Here is an 18274-nt window from a genome sequence, read left to right on the forward strand (position 1 = left end):
ATCTTGGCTTTAAAGATGGTAAAATCAGGAAGGAGAACCTTTGAACACAAACGATAGATGGATAGATAGTCACCAAATGATCGTACGTAATATAAAAATCCAAAAATAACTTTCCATCCATCCACAAAGGAACTACTGAATAAACTATGATTCAGTCATACCACAGGGCACTATGCAACCCTTACCCAGAACAAGGAAGCTGTAGGTGTCCTGATATGGAAAGATCTTTCGAGATCACTGAGTGGGAGAAAAAAACAAAGTGCGAACAGAACAAGCAGTATGCATTCACTTATGCAAACAATCCCTCCCACAATATATAGGTGTACGTGTATATTTAAATGTACGAAAATACATCTAAAGGTGCCCATGAGGAAGCAGAGTCAACTAATGATGGTGCAAGTGGGCTGGGTGTGGGGATAGAGGGCGATTCATGCTTTGCTTTGTCTACTTCTTTTTTTTTTAAGATTTTTTTTTTTTTAATAATCTCTACACCCAACATGGGGCTCAAACTTACAACCCTGAGATTAAGAGTAGCATGCTCTACTGACTGAGCCAGCCAGGTGCCCCTGCTTTGTTGACTTCTGTAATGCTTGAATCCTTTCAAGTAAGAAGACACTTACGTATTATTTGCCTGATCAATATAAAGACATAGACAGAGGAGAATGTCAATGACAGGAATACAACTATTGTGAACCAATCGACCTCCTAACTTGGGTGTGCCCGGCCTCGACCTGACTTCTGCGAAGTTCCATGAGCAATGTTACTCCCCTCAAGTTTCTTATATAGCTCTCCTCATTGGTACAATAGCTTCTGGTGATATTTTGTACCTAAGGATCTGAGTTTTGTCTTCCAGACCACCTGGGAGGGCTCAGCACCTTGCTGCAGTATTTTCCACGGGAGCCGTTTGCAGCTTGTCTCCCCTCTGCACCCTTGAGTATCTGCCGAGCGTCACAGAGATGAGCCCCTACATTAAGTGGAGTAGGTTGTCTGCCATTCCGTGACTACGTCAGGTTCATTTCCCAGTGGGTTCACGGCAGTGGAGTTGATAATGCACGTGGAAGAGGAGGCTCGCAGTCCCCCAGCATCAAGCTCAGCACAGGTGAGGCCCTCTCTGGCACACTCCTTCTAGCAGACCTCACATTCTTGGGGTTAATATCCTGCCCTTCAGGGTCCCNCCCTTAGATCCCCCGCATTTTTTTTTTTTTTTTTTTGCTCCTTACCCACAGAGTCCCCTTCATTTCTCTACATTTGTTGTAAACAATCAGGTCTCTTTCTTCTAAAGGAAAGAAGTGAGAGTCTGACAAACCCCCTCTATACACCTGTCACTTTCTGTTACCATGACCCCTTCTCCAAAATTAATACTAATTAGTTTTCTGTGGATTTCACACATGCAGATCCTACCATCATCACTTCCCACTCTTTCCACAGTAAACTTGGAGCATAAGAATTCAAGGGTTCCTGGGTTATTTAAAACAAAGCTCCTAGTGGTCTTGTAAAAACAATATGCTTCCAGTGAGATGGTTATGTCAGATCTGGTCTGTTCTGATTTGCAGCCTGATTCTAGACTTCTATTGGGGAGGCAAAAGAAGGCAAATTGGTGGTAAAGATGACAAGTTTGGTGAAAGCAATCTCCTTAATGGGGGATGAAGTGAACAGCATGGGCCGGGCAGGCGAGCCTCTCTGGGCAAAAAAAACAAGGCCTCACACAGCTCCGCATTTATATGCAAAGGACATGTGCCATCACACACCTGCCTCTCTCCATTCCTTTTGTTGCCTGAGTCCAACTATAGGAGCTGCTACCAGTTCTGGAGAATGGGTGCCCAGAAGGTCCAGGGGAGCCACCCCAGCTCAGCCTGGGAACTGCACTGTTAACATCCTATGCTAAGGGTGAGGGACATGGACAAGCATATAAAAACCCAGCTAATTCTCACAATTTGCTCAATTCCATAAATATTTTCCTTCTTTCCTTATAGAGTAGAATACATCTAGAGGAGAAGTTCAACTAAAGACTCTGGCACTGGGCGGAGAAGTTCAACTTTCTTCCTGTGGGACAATGGCGGAGGCTCAGACATGTGCGTTGCCCTTCTAGAAAGATGGAACAAGTCAGTCCAGCAGCACTGAATGTGCACCATCGGGATATATGCGAAAGAGAGAATATAACCTGCATCCCCCTCCCCCACCAAAATCCTGACCAGAGGCAGCAGGGTGGGCGAAAAGCACGTGCCTCAAGTCCAGGCAGTCATGGCTTCCAAGCTGGTTCTACCACTTATAAGTATGTGACCTTACATAAGTTTCTTTGCTTTTCCAGAGCTTGAAATTTCTTAGTCTGAAAAATGAGACTAATGCAATCATTCTCTCACGGTTGTTGAAAAAGATTAAATGAGTAAACATATGCGCAACACCTAGGAAAATGCCTGGAATAGACAGTACTTGAGAAAACTCAGATCGCTTCCCTCAGCTAAGTGCTGAAATTGGACCCTTAGTTTCTTCATAAATGCAAATGCCAGAGTCTAGGAATGTCAGTCTATAGCTGTGCTCTTTTCATGGAGCATTACCAATATTTTGACAGGACTGGCCTAATATTATTCACCCCAGGTTCATTGGCACGTTTCTGACCAGCCCTCATAAAGGGCTGGAGATTGCCCCTGGGGACCTGCATGCTAATAATGAATACTTGCGAGTGATTTTCAATGCACTCCGGTTATTATGTTTGGTAGCAGAACATTTCCCATCCCCAGAAAGGTCATTTACAATAGTATAAGGCAGCTTCTTTCCAACCCCCATTTCAGATTTTTCCGAGAACGGCAGAGAACTCAAACATTCATCCATATGCATTGGAAGTACTATTCTGATCTGGCATTTGCATACAAATATCAAAGCAACTTAAGGAACTACAAGGCAGCTCTCCATCATATGACACCACCTCCTTTTATTTTTCTAGTACCTTCCCAACACCTTCATATCAAAAGCCATTTTCATTTACCTTCCTAGTTTTATTCATCTTAGTTTCCCTCTTGAGCCTGTGTGAAACGGGGGTGGGGTAGAGGAAGCAGGGACTTTCACTTTTTCACTTTTATTCCCTTGCGCCTAGGAAGATATAACATTTCAGAAATCACACAGATCTCATTCAGGTTTGGAGACCCTCTACACTCAACTCACCCAAGACTGGACTCTTTCTTATTCTAGCACATTGTTGAGAAATGGCCATATAGTGTAATTTGAATGATTTCAGTGTGTGGTTAGTTATGTTTACACCAAGGCATTCCATTGGAAGGCCCTTTTTGTCTTAATTTCTTTATACCAAGCCAAGATTAGTTTCCTCGTTGGTCAGATTCTGCCCTGGAGTGCTCTTCTCCTAGGCATCTCATCTATTCACATGGTTTTAAATACTTTTAATATGCTGCTGACATCCCAAGTTATATATCTAGTCCCGATCTTGTTTCAGAGCTTCAGACCCAGATATCTAACTGCTTGAGGGTTCTTGCTGTGAGGTTAAATGGCTCACACACCCCTCAGACTAATCAATTTCCAAAGTCTTTTTCCAGCGTCAGTGAGAAGTGCCATTACGCCTCCAGTCCCGTGGCAAAGTCCTGGGAGTAGTCCTTGACACTCACCTCCATCTGATTCTCTATCTCTGCCCAATCTATCATACCAAGGAAGTCCTATCCATTCTTCTACTACGGTGTATCAGAGTCACCTAATTCTCTCCATCTCTACTACTCCCACCATCCTAGACTGAGGCTGAGACATCCTAACTATTCCCCTTTTGCTCTATTCATTTCCTCCCCAGCCCTCTGACCCCACCCTGCATAGCTACAAGACTGAGCTTTGGAAAAACAAACCTGATCATGTCCCTCCCCCCCAACCAAAATCCTTTAATGGCTTTCGATCCATCTTTGGATAAAGTCCAAACTCTTTACAGTCAAGGCTCAACATGATCTGGTCTCTGAATACCTCCCCAGTTTCTCTTTTGTGACATTTTATTATGAAAATTTTAAAACCGACAGCACAATTGAAAAAAAAATTTACAGTGACTATCCATTGACGGCCCACCTCAGTTTTACCATGAATATTTCATACTTGCTTTATCGTGTATCTATCCATCCATCCATCTATCCCAGCATGGATCTTTCCTGGTTTTGGTGCATTCCAAAGTAAACTGCCGATTCTGGTCTAATTTTCATCATTCTTCCTCTTGTTCCCTGTATTCCAGCCACAGGCAGCTTTCTGTTCTTCAAATCAGTCACACTATTTTATATCGCTGGGTTTTGTCCTATTGCCCCTTCTACCTGAATTGTCTTCACCTCTTGTTAATTCCTGACTAATCCTTCAGTTCTCAACTTCAAACTTTCTCTGAGGGGCGGCCTCTGGTTCCCCAAACTAAATTAGATCCACCTTCCTGCCTTATATATGATCTGGAGGCATCTTGTGCTTTTTCTGAATGTCACTTATCACAATTGGTAATTATATATTTATTTGCAGAATTATTTCATGTCTGCCTCCTGCGCCAGCCGGATACCACGTCTATGCGGGATCACCTCTGCAGAAAGTCAACTAATATTTGTTGAAGGAATTAAAGGTGGAATGAATCAATAATTACATAATAATAATAATATCATAAATCATGGAATAATAAATTTGTTCTTCCTTTCATGTGTAAACAGTATATGTTTTTAGAGGCCTCTGTGAGAAGATGGAACTCCCTCACTGCTGGAATATAACCAGCAAGTACACGAAAGCTAATAACTAAACAGCAAGATCAACGGCCAGTGCTCCAGCCGAGAAGAGACTGGTGGGTTTTAGTGACTTCTCTCCCATCTCCACTAGACATTCCCCTCAAGACCATCCCCAATCAACACATGATCCAAGGAAAACACGTGTTTGCTGTGCAAATGTACCTATAATACACTGAGGACATGTACCGAGGTCTAGCTTTGTATTAGGCACTGTCTTGAGTGCTTTTCCTGTATTAATTTTTTCTCCCTGTGGCACAGGTTCTATTGTTATTCCCATTTTACAGCTAAGGAAACTGAGAACAGAGTAGTTATTTTAAAACATGTTCTCTGACTTCCTCTTCTAACCAGATTGCCATTCTTGTAAATTTAGCTAGGGAAAAACATTCATGTTGTCTGTGGCCCCATGGAAGAGTAGGAAGATTAATGTAGAAAACTCTCAAATTGCTCTAGTGGCCAGAGGGTTTTGGTCAGTTCGAACAAGTCTGAAAATAAAGAAATCCACATAGAGATCAGAGAGATTTGAGAGAGGAAGCCTTGGTTAGGGCCCTCAGAGCTCCATATCTGAAAATACCAGTAAAAACGTTATGTTGACTTTATTTCTGTAGTCATTCCACCCCCACTTTTCGTCATATGTGATCCCATATACACACATTCAAATGATCCCTGCCAAGAATTTGACCCCAGATAGGAATATAATTTACACACAAAGATAAAACCATAGTGGTCTTCCTCCTAAAAGGAGCTGATGGTTGAAGGAAAGAAAATGAGGGAGTGCAGAATTTCTTAGTGGAAGAGCACGCGCTTCAAACGGTCTTGAGTCTGGAGGCAAGCTTGTCCCTCATCTGTGTGACCCTCACTAATTAGTAACATCTGTGGGCCTCAGTTGCCCAGTTTCCTTATTTGAAAATGTTAATAGCATCCACTTAGTAGGACCTGGAGATACTGAAGTGCTATATTTAAAAAGCTCAGCAAGCACATGGAAAACAGAAGATGCTCAAAGATGGTAACTTTAAAAAGGGGGAAAAAAGAGAGAAAGATCGAGGAGGGTGGTAACTTTGATGCTCAGAATAAAAGAAGAGTCATAGGAAATGTCTTTAATAAATATANGTTGGTGGGAAGGGACAGTGGGAGGGAGGGGGAGAGGGACAGAAAATGAGAGGAGAGCTTGGGTAAGTGTCCTTTAGCATTTGCATTGCTCTGAGCTGGCTGAACTTGCCTGCAGCTACCACTTACAATGCAAATTGAGCTTAGAGTCCTTCACACTAACTACACAGCAAAAACCTTTCAGCTTTAAATAGAATCCTGCAGTGTGGAATGATCTGAGCAAAGCAAAGCAAAGAAAAATTCAGAGATAAATGAGAAGGAGATTTTGGAGAGAAAAAAAAACAAAACCCACCCAAAAACCCTTGACACATCTGGCCAGGTAGGAAAATGCCAAAATATCAAGGAAGACAAAAGGCCAAGCAAATTCTGTAGGAGGACCTAGAAACTAAGGTCAGATTTAAGAGAAAGTGGATTTAAGTTAATAAAGGAGGAGGGTACTTTGGAGGCAAGCCCTCAACAAAGAGGATTTTAACAAATAATATTTTGATCTGGTGGCACTTCCAAGGTATTCATCAGAAGAGAGAGGATGGACCCTTGCCCCTGTGGCCAGCACCACTGCATGAATGTTCCCTAAAACGAACAGGTTAAGACCATAGAGAACTTCCTGCTCTACCCAACTTCTGCTGTTTACACTGTCCAAGTTGCATTTTTTCCCCCTTCTTCCCAGACTTTCAATAAGATCAAGTAAAGAAACCTGAAGGCATACTGAGAAATAATAGTTTTGTTTAGTTTTCAGTGTGGTGTGTGCGTATGAGAGACAGAACATTCTGAGAGGTTGATTTAGAAAGATTTTAGAGAGTGGTCTGCTATAAACTCATGCCTCATTTTTGACTACATGAACCCAGGTATCTTAACCAGAATCAGAGCTTACAAAAATGCCATAAAATAGGACCAAAGATCATGGTAGTTCCTGGGCCCCCCAAAAGCACTAAGGAATTCCATTTTTAACCCATTTCTTCATTCTAGAGATGATACCCCCATACACATGGCCCCAATTTGCCCATTTTCCCAGCTCAGTAAGTTTCCTGTGAATGCGCTTGGAGGCATAATGCCATCTAGAAGAAAACATGAAGGCAGCCCTCTTTCTTTGTTGTCACGAACAGAAAGAAGTATCACTCGGAAAAACCAATAGACCCAAGGCCAACTTCTCTCTCGGATGACATGCTCAGACACAGAGCTAGTCATAATCTACCTGGTAACTGAGTCAGTGACAAAGCGCTTGAGACTGAGAGAGAATATCTTATAACCACCCTGTCTTCCTGCAAATGAAAAGAATCGGCAAGTATGGTGCCTGAATGGGGGAGGGACAGGCTGAACATCTCTTAAAAGCCATCTCTAAGCTCCTGAATGCCAGAGCTCAAACAAGTCTGCTTAATCTGTCTAGCACCATGGACATATTAGGCTGGATGCTCTCCAATAATGATGATGAATGAAGAATATATTTTCAATAGCACTGGGCATTCTTTATTACCTAAAACTTACTGGGATGTTTACAGAACATGCCACCTTTGCCCCCAAATTGTATCTTTTTATTTCTTTCAGAGTTTGAACTCTTTTAGTACCCCAACCCCATCACATTTTTCTATGACTCTTGATTTGATTAAATATTATAGAAATTTCAGTATCCAAGAATAACAAGAATTGTCTTAAATTAACATATCTTGCTATGTTTTCCTAAAGCACTTACACACACATTTTCTCACGTGGATGTTACAACGGGATAATGCAACACTTTATATGAGCGGTTAAGTATAAGGGCCTACAGGTAGAAAATGAAAGCAAAAATGCCAAAGTTTTGGCATTTGAAAAAAAAAATGCCTCTACTCTCTATTCACACACAAAAGGCAGAATGAGATTCCACCTGCTGACTTTCCCTGCCTGCCTGCTAACGTCAGAACAAGCTGAGAGAGAGAGAGAGCTCCACGACAATTTCACCTCTTGGCAAAGCTCAGCTTACTGAACCCTCTTGCTTTCTGCTGGCTGTTGATTCAGCAGAAACTACTGCTGCAGAATTCATAATGGTGATTTTAAAGGCCCCACTGATGGCATTGCTCGCCCCACGTGTCAGACTCGTTCGCTGGCTGCTGGAACGCCGTCTCCCCAGCTACCTTTTTATTTCTTGCTAATGCACTTACAAGGGAAGAGGGGCTCGCCGTTTTGCAAAGGGCCTTTTGGGGTTCTGATTGTCTGAGCAGGTAACCTGGCCGGAGAGACAGACGGGCAGGAAATGAAACCATGCCCTCCCTGCAGCCACTGAGACACACAACATCATTCCGCTCAGGGGGGAAGGACCTCCGATCCTACTGGGCCCCTTTTTTATGCCCCCCCCAAGTGCCCGGCAAACATCTTGGGGGAGGGGTCATCTGCCTTCACGGGGTCATTTTTCTAGTCAGGAGCCCCACCCTGCAAAGCCTGATCCCCGAGGGCCATTTTAACTCCCGTGGGCGCCGGGTCCACCTGCTGCTGAACGCAGGGCTCGCCTCGCGGAGCCCGGATGGATGTGGGGTGCACCGGCCGCTGCCACCGCGGGCCGAGCCCCCGCCCCAGCCCTGGGCCCGGAGGAGTCTCCGCCACTCTGCGGGCGCCCAGCTGCCCGCCGAGCCCAGCGATCCGCAACTTGCACCCGGCCCCAGCGGCGGAATGCGGCGGGGCTGGCGTTACCTTCGGTCGCATAGCTGTGGTCGCGCAGGAAACTGTTGTTGATTTTGCGGGTATCAATGTCCTCCTCCATTGACAGCAGGCTTACTTGCGTGGGAACCAGAAGCCGGCAGACAAGTATCCATGATCCCTCCCCGCAGCCAGTCTCACAGGAGAGGGGGGCAGGGGAGCCGGTGGGACTGCACCATGGTCCGAGCCTGAGGAGGAGACGGGGAGGCGGAGAGAAAAAAAATAAAAACCCGGCAATGGAGCTGTCACCTCCTCCACTCGGGATCTCCGAGGCTGCGGCGGCTCCTCCCGCGGTGCGCTCACTCCAGCTCCAATTCCCAGCGAGGATGCTGCGCCCGGCTCCGCTGCCGCCGGGTGCCAAGATGCGCCGTGCCCCGAGGGGTCCGGGCCCGCCCGCCGCCCGGGAGGCGCTCACAAGCGGGGCTGGGGAGATGCCCAACAGGTTCCCCACGTTGGCAGCCGCTCCAAAATGCAAAAAAGGTCCCTCCTCCCCCTGGGAGAGCGGGCGGCCGCGACAAAATGGTGCCTTTCTGGACCCGAGCTGCAGTGGCGAGATGGCAGGGGCCGGATTCGGGCTGGGCCGGCGGGGAGCAGGGTGCTGGTCCCACGGGAGGGCGGCTCCGGCTGGCGGCGGCGAGGAAGGCGGCGGGGAGCTGGGCAGGGCGCTGCGGCCGGCGCCAGCGCACTCACCCTCACACCCACACGCGCGCACTCGCAGCTGCTGCCGCTGCTGCCGCTGCTGCAGGAGGAGGCTGGAGGCGGCTGGTGCATTAAAGGCGAGGCTCCTCCCAACCGCGTCAGCAGCCCCAGGACTCTTCCCCAGCAGCGCTGGTGGCCGAGGCAGAGGCTGCGGCTGCTCTCTGCTGCAGTGGGGCGCACGCAGCCGCGAACCGGCACCTGGGCAGCAAGCAGCGAGCTGGCAGGTTCACGGGAAAACCGGAGACGCGCTCTGGCAACCACCCTCCAACCGTGCCACGCAGCTAAGGGCGGCGTTTACTCGAGCCCCCAGAGTCCCTAGCTCGCTGCCTTGCTCCGGACACCTGCGCTTCAGGACCGCAAAGAGAAGTAGATCCCCTGGGGTAGGCAGGGAGACGACCGTCAGGTCCCTTTCGCTCACCCTTGGGTTGACGTATGCGGTCCTTTGATAGAGTCCAACGGCGAGGCCTGGGGTTCGAAGCCCCAGAGAGGAGAGAATGGGAAGAAATGTTTTCGTAGCTTAATTGAAGCCTCCTGTGCTAGGAATAGAACGCGGAGCAGGGGCCAGAACTTTTCCGCGACCACATACGACTGCTCCATTCCAGACAGAGTCAACACCCCCTTCCTACTGTAGGCGTCTGTGTCTACGCAGGCGGAGGGAAGCAAGGGGGCTGACTTACGAAGCCAGACACATAGTCAGTCTGAAAAAGGCCACCTTCCCTAGCCCTGTGCACTTTGTTTCGGACAAAGTGCTGCAGGCCCTCCTGTAGGTTTTGCTTGTGGAGACACAGCACCGCAGAAACCGCTTACGTTTGCTCCCAACATGGAAGCGACATGGGAGCCCTGTGCCCACAGAGAGCCACTGCTACCCGCAGGAGATTTCAAAGATCCACTTCATACCAAAAAGAGACCTGTCTCCCTGCTTCACCTAGGAGGAAAACACAGAATTCCTCCCTCCACCCCATCTATCCCCGAATTGCAAATTCGGTATTTGAAAGAAAACTTGATCATTACTGTTATGAAACCAGTAAAATCATGTATGTAGCTATCCACCTCCCTAAAAAGCCAAATTGGAAAAGACATTTCCCCATTTTCCTCCTGTAGAAGGTATTCATTTCAGTGGGTGTCACTGCAGGGAGAGACATCAGCAAACGTCTTGCTCAGTTAAGCTCCACAAGTTGAACTAGATGAGCCCAGAGGGACCTGTGAGTTAATTATATACATATAATGCTTCGGCTAACACAATTTAGTAAGTATTTGAAGTTCAAAAAAAATGGGAAAACAAGTTTTTAACTGAGGTTGGGAATTGCCATCAGATTTCCACAAAGAGTGGATGCTTCCCGCAGAGGGAAAATAGCATTATCCCTGTCTCCAGAAAGCGAGAGGGAGAAGAGAGTAGAAACATTCTTTGATGTAATTTTTAAGGGAAGTTCAGCTTACAATAGATTCCATTTGATTCTCGTTTGGCGGTTACGTCTTAACATACTTGCTTGACTCTTTGTTCAAATTTTTACAAATGAAATTCCAGTAACAAACGTAATCCACCCAGCATCAGTTCACGGCTGGTTCTTCTACATGATGAGCTGTACCCATCAGCACGTCTCCAGTGGTCAGCTCATCTGTAGTTACTCAGTTCAGCTTCCCTTGTTGTTAAGCAATGGGCAAGGGGTGAGAGGAGGAGGAAAAAAGCTAAGTTCCTCTCAAAGCGGTAAGGAGACATTTTGCTTTTGGTTGAAATAACCTTAACTTGTGACAGGAGACCTTGGAATCGTATATGGAAACTCTCCCCATACCTTCCTGGAATGTGGGCTAGATTGGAACAGAGCTGCGTGATGAAGTGGGGTAGGCCCAGGCTCATTGGCCAGGCTGTGCTGGAGGAATTTTCCACTGTAACCAATGGGAGAAATGTCTCCTCCATAGATTAAGTTTCTGGGGTTTACTAAATTTTCCCTTTCACGTTTCCTACAGAATCCCTCCCGCATTTGTTCAATGGTACAGACAACACAGATACATCATGGGTAAGGAGATTGCACAGTTTCAACTTTGTGGACCACTACTTTCTACCCTGAGCAATGGGGAACTAGGGCCTGTACCAAAACCAAGAAAAATAAGGCTGTTGGCTTTGTGGTTGAACACAGTGACATATAGGAAAGGAGGTCAGGGGGTGAAAGAAGCCTGTGCAATCCTGTGATGGTAAGAAGACCATACAGACCATTTCTCAGAAGACCTGCTGACCTTCTTTCTATGTCTCAACATGTCAAGTTCTTTCCAAAAGCCTTTGAAATGTGCACATACCAACCTATGCTCTTTCTTCATGTTCTTGGCATTCTTCAGCATCTCAGCTCAACTGTCCCTACTTCCCTGAGGCATCACCTGACCATACCATAGTGTCTTTCTCTAGAATTTTCTGTCTCTATGTCTTTTTTTTTTTTTTTTTGGTCTTCCTCATGGCTCACTGCATTTCGTAATAGTTGTTTCTTTATTATCGACCATTCCTACTGTATCTCTGATATTAAATGTCTGGCACTAAGTAGGTGCTCAGTTATCTTTGCTGAATAGATGTAAATATTTCTTCAATGAGTGAATAAATTACTGAACTTGTTCAGTATAACAAATATTTGCAATACTGAGGTTTAATAGCTCAATCCTTATTAAAATTCTTACCAAAAAAACCCCACACCCATTAATAAAACCTGTTGTGAGGCAGTAATTTTCTAGTTTGTAAGCTTTATTCCAATTGAAATAATTGTCCTACCCATTCCTGTATGCATTCCAAGAATATTTATTTATTTAATATTTATATTTATATTTACTGAGTGCTTAATATATGCCAAGAATTGTTTTGGGTGCTGGGGATACAGTTAAAACAGAGTCCCTTTCATCACAGAACTGAAATTCTATTGTCTAATTTTGCTAAAATGAGCTTTCTGAGAAACACAACAAATGCATTATAAATCAATAGACTATAGTTAATGCTAAATGCTAAGGCTTTGATATCAGGCACAGCTGATTTTCTGACACTTATTGCTGTGTCCCTGAGTAAGTTACAAGGTTCCCCCCTAAGGCATTTTTTAAACCTCTAAATTAGGGAGAAGAATAGTGTCTACTTCATGGAGTTATTGCGTGGTTTTAATGAGATAATGTATTGAATGACCCTGGAAAGAAGATACTGCTATTACTTGTTAAATATTTATTATCACCACTATCAATAATGAACAAATATTAAAGCACCTACTATGTCAGCAGCTGGGACAGGACTAGAGACTCAGCAACATTTGTGCATAAAATGTATAGTCAGTTTCTGCTGTCATGGAACTTAGTGTCTAATTTACAGTTTATGTAAAGGGAGTCATAAGCTACAGAAGGGGCAGAAGTAGACACTCGGAAAGGCTGACCAAATTCAGGCTTGTATGTTACACAAAAAAGATCAATTACAAATACACAGGCTTCTTAAGTTACACAGGTCAGCACAGTTCAGCACGTAGACACATTTTTTTTAATCACCCTTGTCATGGCCCCCTCCCCCAACAATGTCATAGACCCTCACCCCTGTTAGGTTAGTGCTGCCTACCCTGGAACATTCCAGGTCATCCTGTCCAATTAACACATTAAATATCTACAATTTTATTAAAATCTTTGACCTAAGCTAGTCTGGAGATTCTTAATATAGGCTTTAGGTGTCAGACAGTCCTGGTTTGTCCCAGCTCAGGCATTTATGAATTTCATGACCTTTGACAAGTAATTTAACATCTCTGGGCCTCTGTATTTGCAAAATAGAAGAAAATAATAGAAACGACTTGAGAGTATTGCTGAGTGGCTTCAGAGACAGCCTAACTGCTTAGCCCTGAAATGTCAGTTCTCCCTCCTAGCTGTGGCGTCTGTGTATTTCCACCAGTGGAGAACGGGAGATGAGCTACAAGTGGATTGTTTCTGTGAACAAAAGTGACCGAGAAACCAGAGTTTTACTACCTATTGATCTGTCCTAATGGCAAACGAGACACTGGATACCTGAAATTTTACCATCCTGCAAAAAGCCCTTTATAAGTCATCAAGTCCTATGGAATTAGAATGACCCTCCCTACGTGCAGACCTAATCATGTGTCTCTATTGTGGAATGTTCTGAAATCCCTCTCTAAGATCACTAAGCACTGAATGCCCAACCGTACGTCTCTCTGAGGCGGTTTCTGTGTTGACTGCTCGGTGGGTGAGCTCTTGAGTTTCCGGCAAGGTTTGCCGTTCCCTTTTGTGCATGCTACTGGAACATGCACTACACCACATGAGTGAACCTTTGACATGGCATTTAACCTGGGAAAAGAAAACAACATATCTCGCTCTCGAAATGTTGTATTAAACCCAGATTCTGCATACTTAATGGATTTCACAGAGTAGAATGTTCTTTCAATTATCCAAGAATAGTAATTTATGCAAAGAGACAGTGGTACGCTGGAGCTGCCATGCACTGGCTACTGAGGGCCGAACGTGCCGATTATGCACGTTTATTTCCAGCTCTGCTGTGAGGGACATCATGTTGGTAGCTTAAAATCTGAAATCTGCTATGGTGGGATATTTGTATCACGGAATTTATTTAAAAACCCTATATAAGTCAGGGCTTTGGGTTTTTTTGTTTGCTTTGAGAGCCGATTGTTGAACATTTTATTTTATTTAATTAATTAATTTATTTATTTATTAATACTTGTTTATTATGTTATGTTAGTCACCCTACGATCGTTGAACATTTAGCAGCACACCCGTGGAAATGCAATACTTGCTGCTCTATCTTTCTGCTCATCCAATTCTCAAGGCATAATCTCCCAAGTTGTGTCAAATTCCAGAGCATGCCGTCACCCAACCAAATTGAGTCATAATGCTAAAATGACTCTTAAAATCCTACCTTTACCATGAAGCTTTCCCATATCCATCAGAGGAAACCCGATGCCTTCGTTGGACCCCTCCCAGGCCGGATATGCTATTGCCATGGTAGACCTGGAAGAGACTGCCCCGTAAAGGACCTGACAACATAAGGAATGTCAGGTGCACTCCCATTCTCGATGAATCATCCGTTTCTATGGTTCAAGCTCCACTGTCTCCTTACTTTTGCCTGGGATTTGCCTAAATGCAAAACAAAGACATCTAGTCTGACTGATTTCATTGATAGCTCTTCAGCATGTCTCCTTAGGGTACTGATACAATGGGAGAAGAGGAACAAAAATCCAAGAGCCCAGATCTGAGAGCCTGAGAGAAAATATCCTCTTGTACCTTTTCTCATTCAGTGGTTTTAGAGTTAAATGTATGCTGTCTTACTCAAGATAGCTTTAATTTGCATTATATTTATTCGGTGTAAGGTGAGGATTTACAAAACCCCTTTGGCAATACTCAAGGAGTATTGTCTAGTTCCTGATCACATTTCTCAAAATAAAATTTCATATAATTTGAACGAGAATACACATTGGGAAATATCTTTCAAATTTCCTTAAGAGGCACCAAGCAATAACACTTTACAGAATATAGTCTAAGAAAATCATCATAGATGTGTGCAAAAATTCAGCCATAAAGTTATTTCTCAGAGCATTGTTTAGAATCATGAAAAACTGGAAACAACCCAAATGTCCAATAGTAGAATTGGCTAAGCAAATTATGGCATGTACATATAACAGGAAAGTATTGAGCCATTGGTAAAATATTAATAGCTAACACTTGTTGAGCATATCTTATGTACCAGGTGTTGTGCAAAGGGTTTTACTAGAATTATGTCATTTAATTCTAACAGCAGCCCTTATAAGGAAAGTACTATTATCTCCATTTTACTGAAGGTAATAGAGATAAATAATACACCCAAAGTCAAGCAAATAGGAGCCTGGCGCTACATACACAAATGTGCAAGTGTGTGTGTGTGTGTGTGTGTGTGTGTGTGTGTGTGTGTTGGGGTGGGTTGAAGGCTACTCTGTTGAAAGCATGCACTACTAGATTCCGATTTGTCTCTCTCAGGAATGAAATGAATAATAGCCTCTCAGTTGAAAACCATTTACTACTGTGTTGGTGAGGTTGTGGCAAAACTGGAACCTTCGCACACTGCTTGTGGGGTTGTAGAATGGTGCGGCCGCAAAGAGTTTGACAGTTCCTCAAAATGTCCAACAGTGCATATGACCCAGTAGTTTCCCTTCTAGGTATACACCCAACAGAACAGAAAACCCATCTTCACGCCAAGGCCTGTACATGAATATTCATGATGGTGGCATTATTCTCAATAGCCCCAAAGTAGAAACAACCCGAATGTTCATTAGGTAATAAAAGGATAAAATGTGATGTAGCCATACAACGGATTATCATTCAGCTATAAAAAGGAATGACGTACGGACACATGCTACAACATGGATCAACCTTGAAGCATACTAAGAGAAAGAAGCACTCACAAAGGACTACATATTATGTCACTACTTATTATGGGATTCCATTTATGTGAAATGTTCAGAATGGGCAAATCCATAGAGACAGAAAGTAGATTAGTCTACCAGGGGCTGGGTGGGAGAATGGGAATGAATGCTTATGGATTTGGGAGTTTCTTTTTGGCGTGATGAAAAAATTCTAAATTAGATAACGGTAACAGTTGCACAACTCTGAATATACTATCACCACTGAATTGTATACCTTTTTTTAATAATAATTTTTTATTATATTATGTTAGTCACCATACAGTATATCCTTAGTTTTTGATGTAGTGTTCCATGATTCATTATTTGCGTATAACACCCAGTGTATTAAGGAGGGCATATATTGCATGGTGCACTGGATGTTATACGCAAATAATGAATTGTATACTTTTAAAAAGTGAATTTTTATGGTATAGGATCTCAATAAATCTGTTATTAAGGATTAAAAAAATCTCTGCTATCAAAAACCACTGTTACTTCCTGGAGTGGGAAATGTCCTTCAGGCTGATAAGAGTACAGAAAGAAATGTAGAGGTATGTAATGACAAGGATAGATGTTTGTGTTATATTGTTTTAAAAAGTAAAAAAACAATATATACAGACTGGTTTCCCCTTTCCCAGTTAAAAAAAGGGTGTGTATGTCAAAATCGATTTATAAAAATACTGTGCAGTGGTTATGTGTGGTTATTTTTGTCGTTCATATTTTTGCCAAAGAGAATTTAGAACATGTATTATTTTTATAATAAGAATATTTTTAAAGTATTTTTTAAAGGGGAGTGGGGGCAGAGGGAGAGGGAGACAGACAGAAACCCAAGCAGGCTCCATGCCTAGTGCAGAGCCTGATGCGGGGCTCGACCTCACAACCCCAAGATCACAACCTGAGCTGAAAATCAAGAGTAGGATGCTTAACCGACTGAGCCACCCAGGCACCCCTAAAGGGTTTTTTCTTTTCTTTTTTAATGTTATAAAAATACTTATTTGGATGAAACCTTTTATTGGGAAGGTCAAAAGTCATTTTCTGCACAGGAGGAAATTGGGACATGGATATAAAAGTACATGCTACCAAAGGCACAGAACAACTTTGTCCAATGGAAATGTAATGCAGGCCATGTTTGTTAAAATTTTTAAGTTACTGCATTAGCGAGTGAAAAGAAGCAGATGAAATAATTTTAATAATATTCTTTAAATGTTTTAAAAAGTTTTGGGGGAAAAGGAAATATTTTCTTTAATCTATCAAAAATATTATGATTTCAACATATAATCAATATAAATTATTACTGATCTATTTATACTCTTTTTTTTTTATCCCAAGTCTCCGAAATCTGCTGTGTATCTTACACATACAGTACCTCTCAGAACTAGCCACATTTCTAGGGCTCAATAACCCCATGGGTCTGGTGGCTGCACTACAGGTATAGAGGAACTTTTCCAAAAAGTTTATTCCATTGGGGGCGCCTGGGTGGCTCAGTCGGTTAAGTGTCTGCCTTCAGCTCGGATCATGATCTCCGCTCAGCAGGGAGTCTGACTCTCCCTCTCCCTCTACGCCTCCCTGGCTCCTGCTCACTCACTGTCTCTCTCAAATAAATAAAGAAAATCTTTAAAAAAAAGTTTATTCCATTCACAAATGGGTTTATTACATTTTTCCAAAGAGAAATTTTTATCTCCTAAGGAATTGAACAAGATTGTCATGCTAAAACCAAAATTAATACAATGGACCTTACAACTATGTTTAAAATAATACAAACTGAATATGAAAAAGAATATAGACACATGCACACATATATACATATATATTAAATGTAATAGTACAATTGAAGTCAATCTGCATTTTCCTCTAAAACCTGTAAGATGGATTAATAGAGGAAAAAAAGAACCTGATTCTGAAAGTGTTAAAATGACACCATATAACAATATATAATAGCAAGAAAGGTGTAAGTCAGTACAGTTATCACTCTCATTGGCCAACTGTTTAGTTCGAGCCTATGGCTTCAGTTCCAGCTAGGAGAAGAAGCCATATTGCCAGATGTCACTGCCAAAAAAAGGATTTCCACAGCTGGCTATCTGCACTCTACTATGGCCCCTGAAGGCGGAGAAAAAATCTGGGGATGTACTGTATGGTGATTAACACAATATAATAAAATAAAATTAAAAAAAAAATAAAGATACAGTGATAGGAATCCGGCTGAGAACGACTGGTTCTTTTAGACCTAATTAGAGAGAAGAATTTTGTGGCCACATGATCAAGATTAATTTCTGAAGATTGGCTAAGTTAGATAGACCATCACCTCTCACACACACATGTGAAGGGTTTTGTGTGTGCAGCCGAGCACTTCCTTCTTCCTAACGCACTCTCCTCACTGATTCCCCGGGCACCACTGTCTCCCCATCCTCCTGCTGTCTCAGTCCTTGCTCCTTCTTCCAGGCTGTGATGACTCCTCCTCTCTGCTTGATGTCTAAACGTACACACCCCCTGGAGTTCTAAGTTCTTGGATTTCTCTATTCCCAGCACTGTCCCAGGGGACCCCATCTCGTCTCACGGCTTGCCTCTCACACGATGATTAAACCCCACACCTGGATTTTGAGCACCAATCTTTCCTCTGAGATCTCCACAGTAGTATCACTCACAGCAGACGTGGCATGACGC

At 43.4% G+C, this 18274-nt stretch overlaps 1 protein-coding gene across 6 annotated transcripts in view; it reads right to left on the reverse strand.

Moving 5' to 3' along the window:
* Window positions 1–18274, reverse strand: part of PPP2R2B (protein phosphatase 2 regulatory subunit Bbeta) — a 453368-nt gene that overhangs the window by 259210 nt on the left and 175884 nt on the right. For 2 of the 6 annotated variants that reach the window (XM_034656221.1, XM_034656220.1), the window contains one exon: window positions 8502–8695. The exons of 2 other annotated variants lie outside the window; for them this stretch is intronic. In XM_034656221.1, the coding sequence (XP_034512112.1) occupies window positions 8502–8695 (194 nt within the window). Of the gene's footprint in view, window positions 1–8501; window positions 9380–18274 lie in introns of those variants that run through there. 2 more of the 6 variants (XM_034656219.1, XM_034656224.1) reach the window with 2 other exon arrangements.

Source organism: Ailuropoda melanoleuca, chromosome 3 (assembly GCF_002007445.2).
Source record: "Ailuropoda melanoleuca isolate Jingjing chromosome 3, ASM200744v2, whole genome shotgun sequence".
In the NCBI taxonomy this organism is placed as follows: Eukaryota; Metazoa; Chordata; class Mammalia; order Carnivora; family Ursidae; genus Ailuropoda; species Ailuropoda melanoleuca.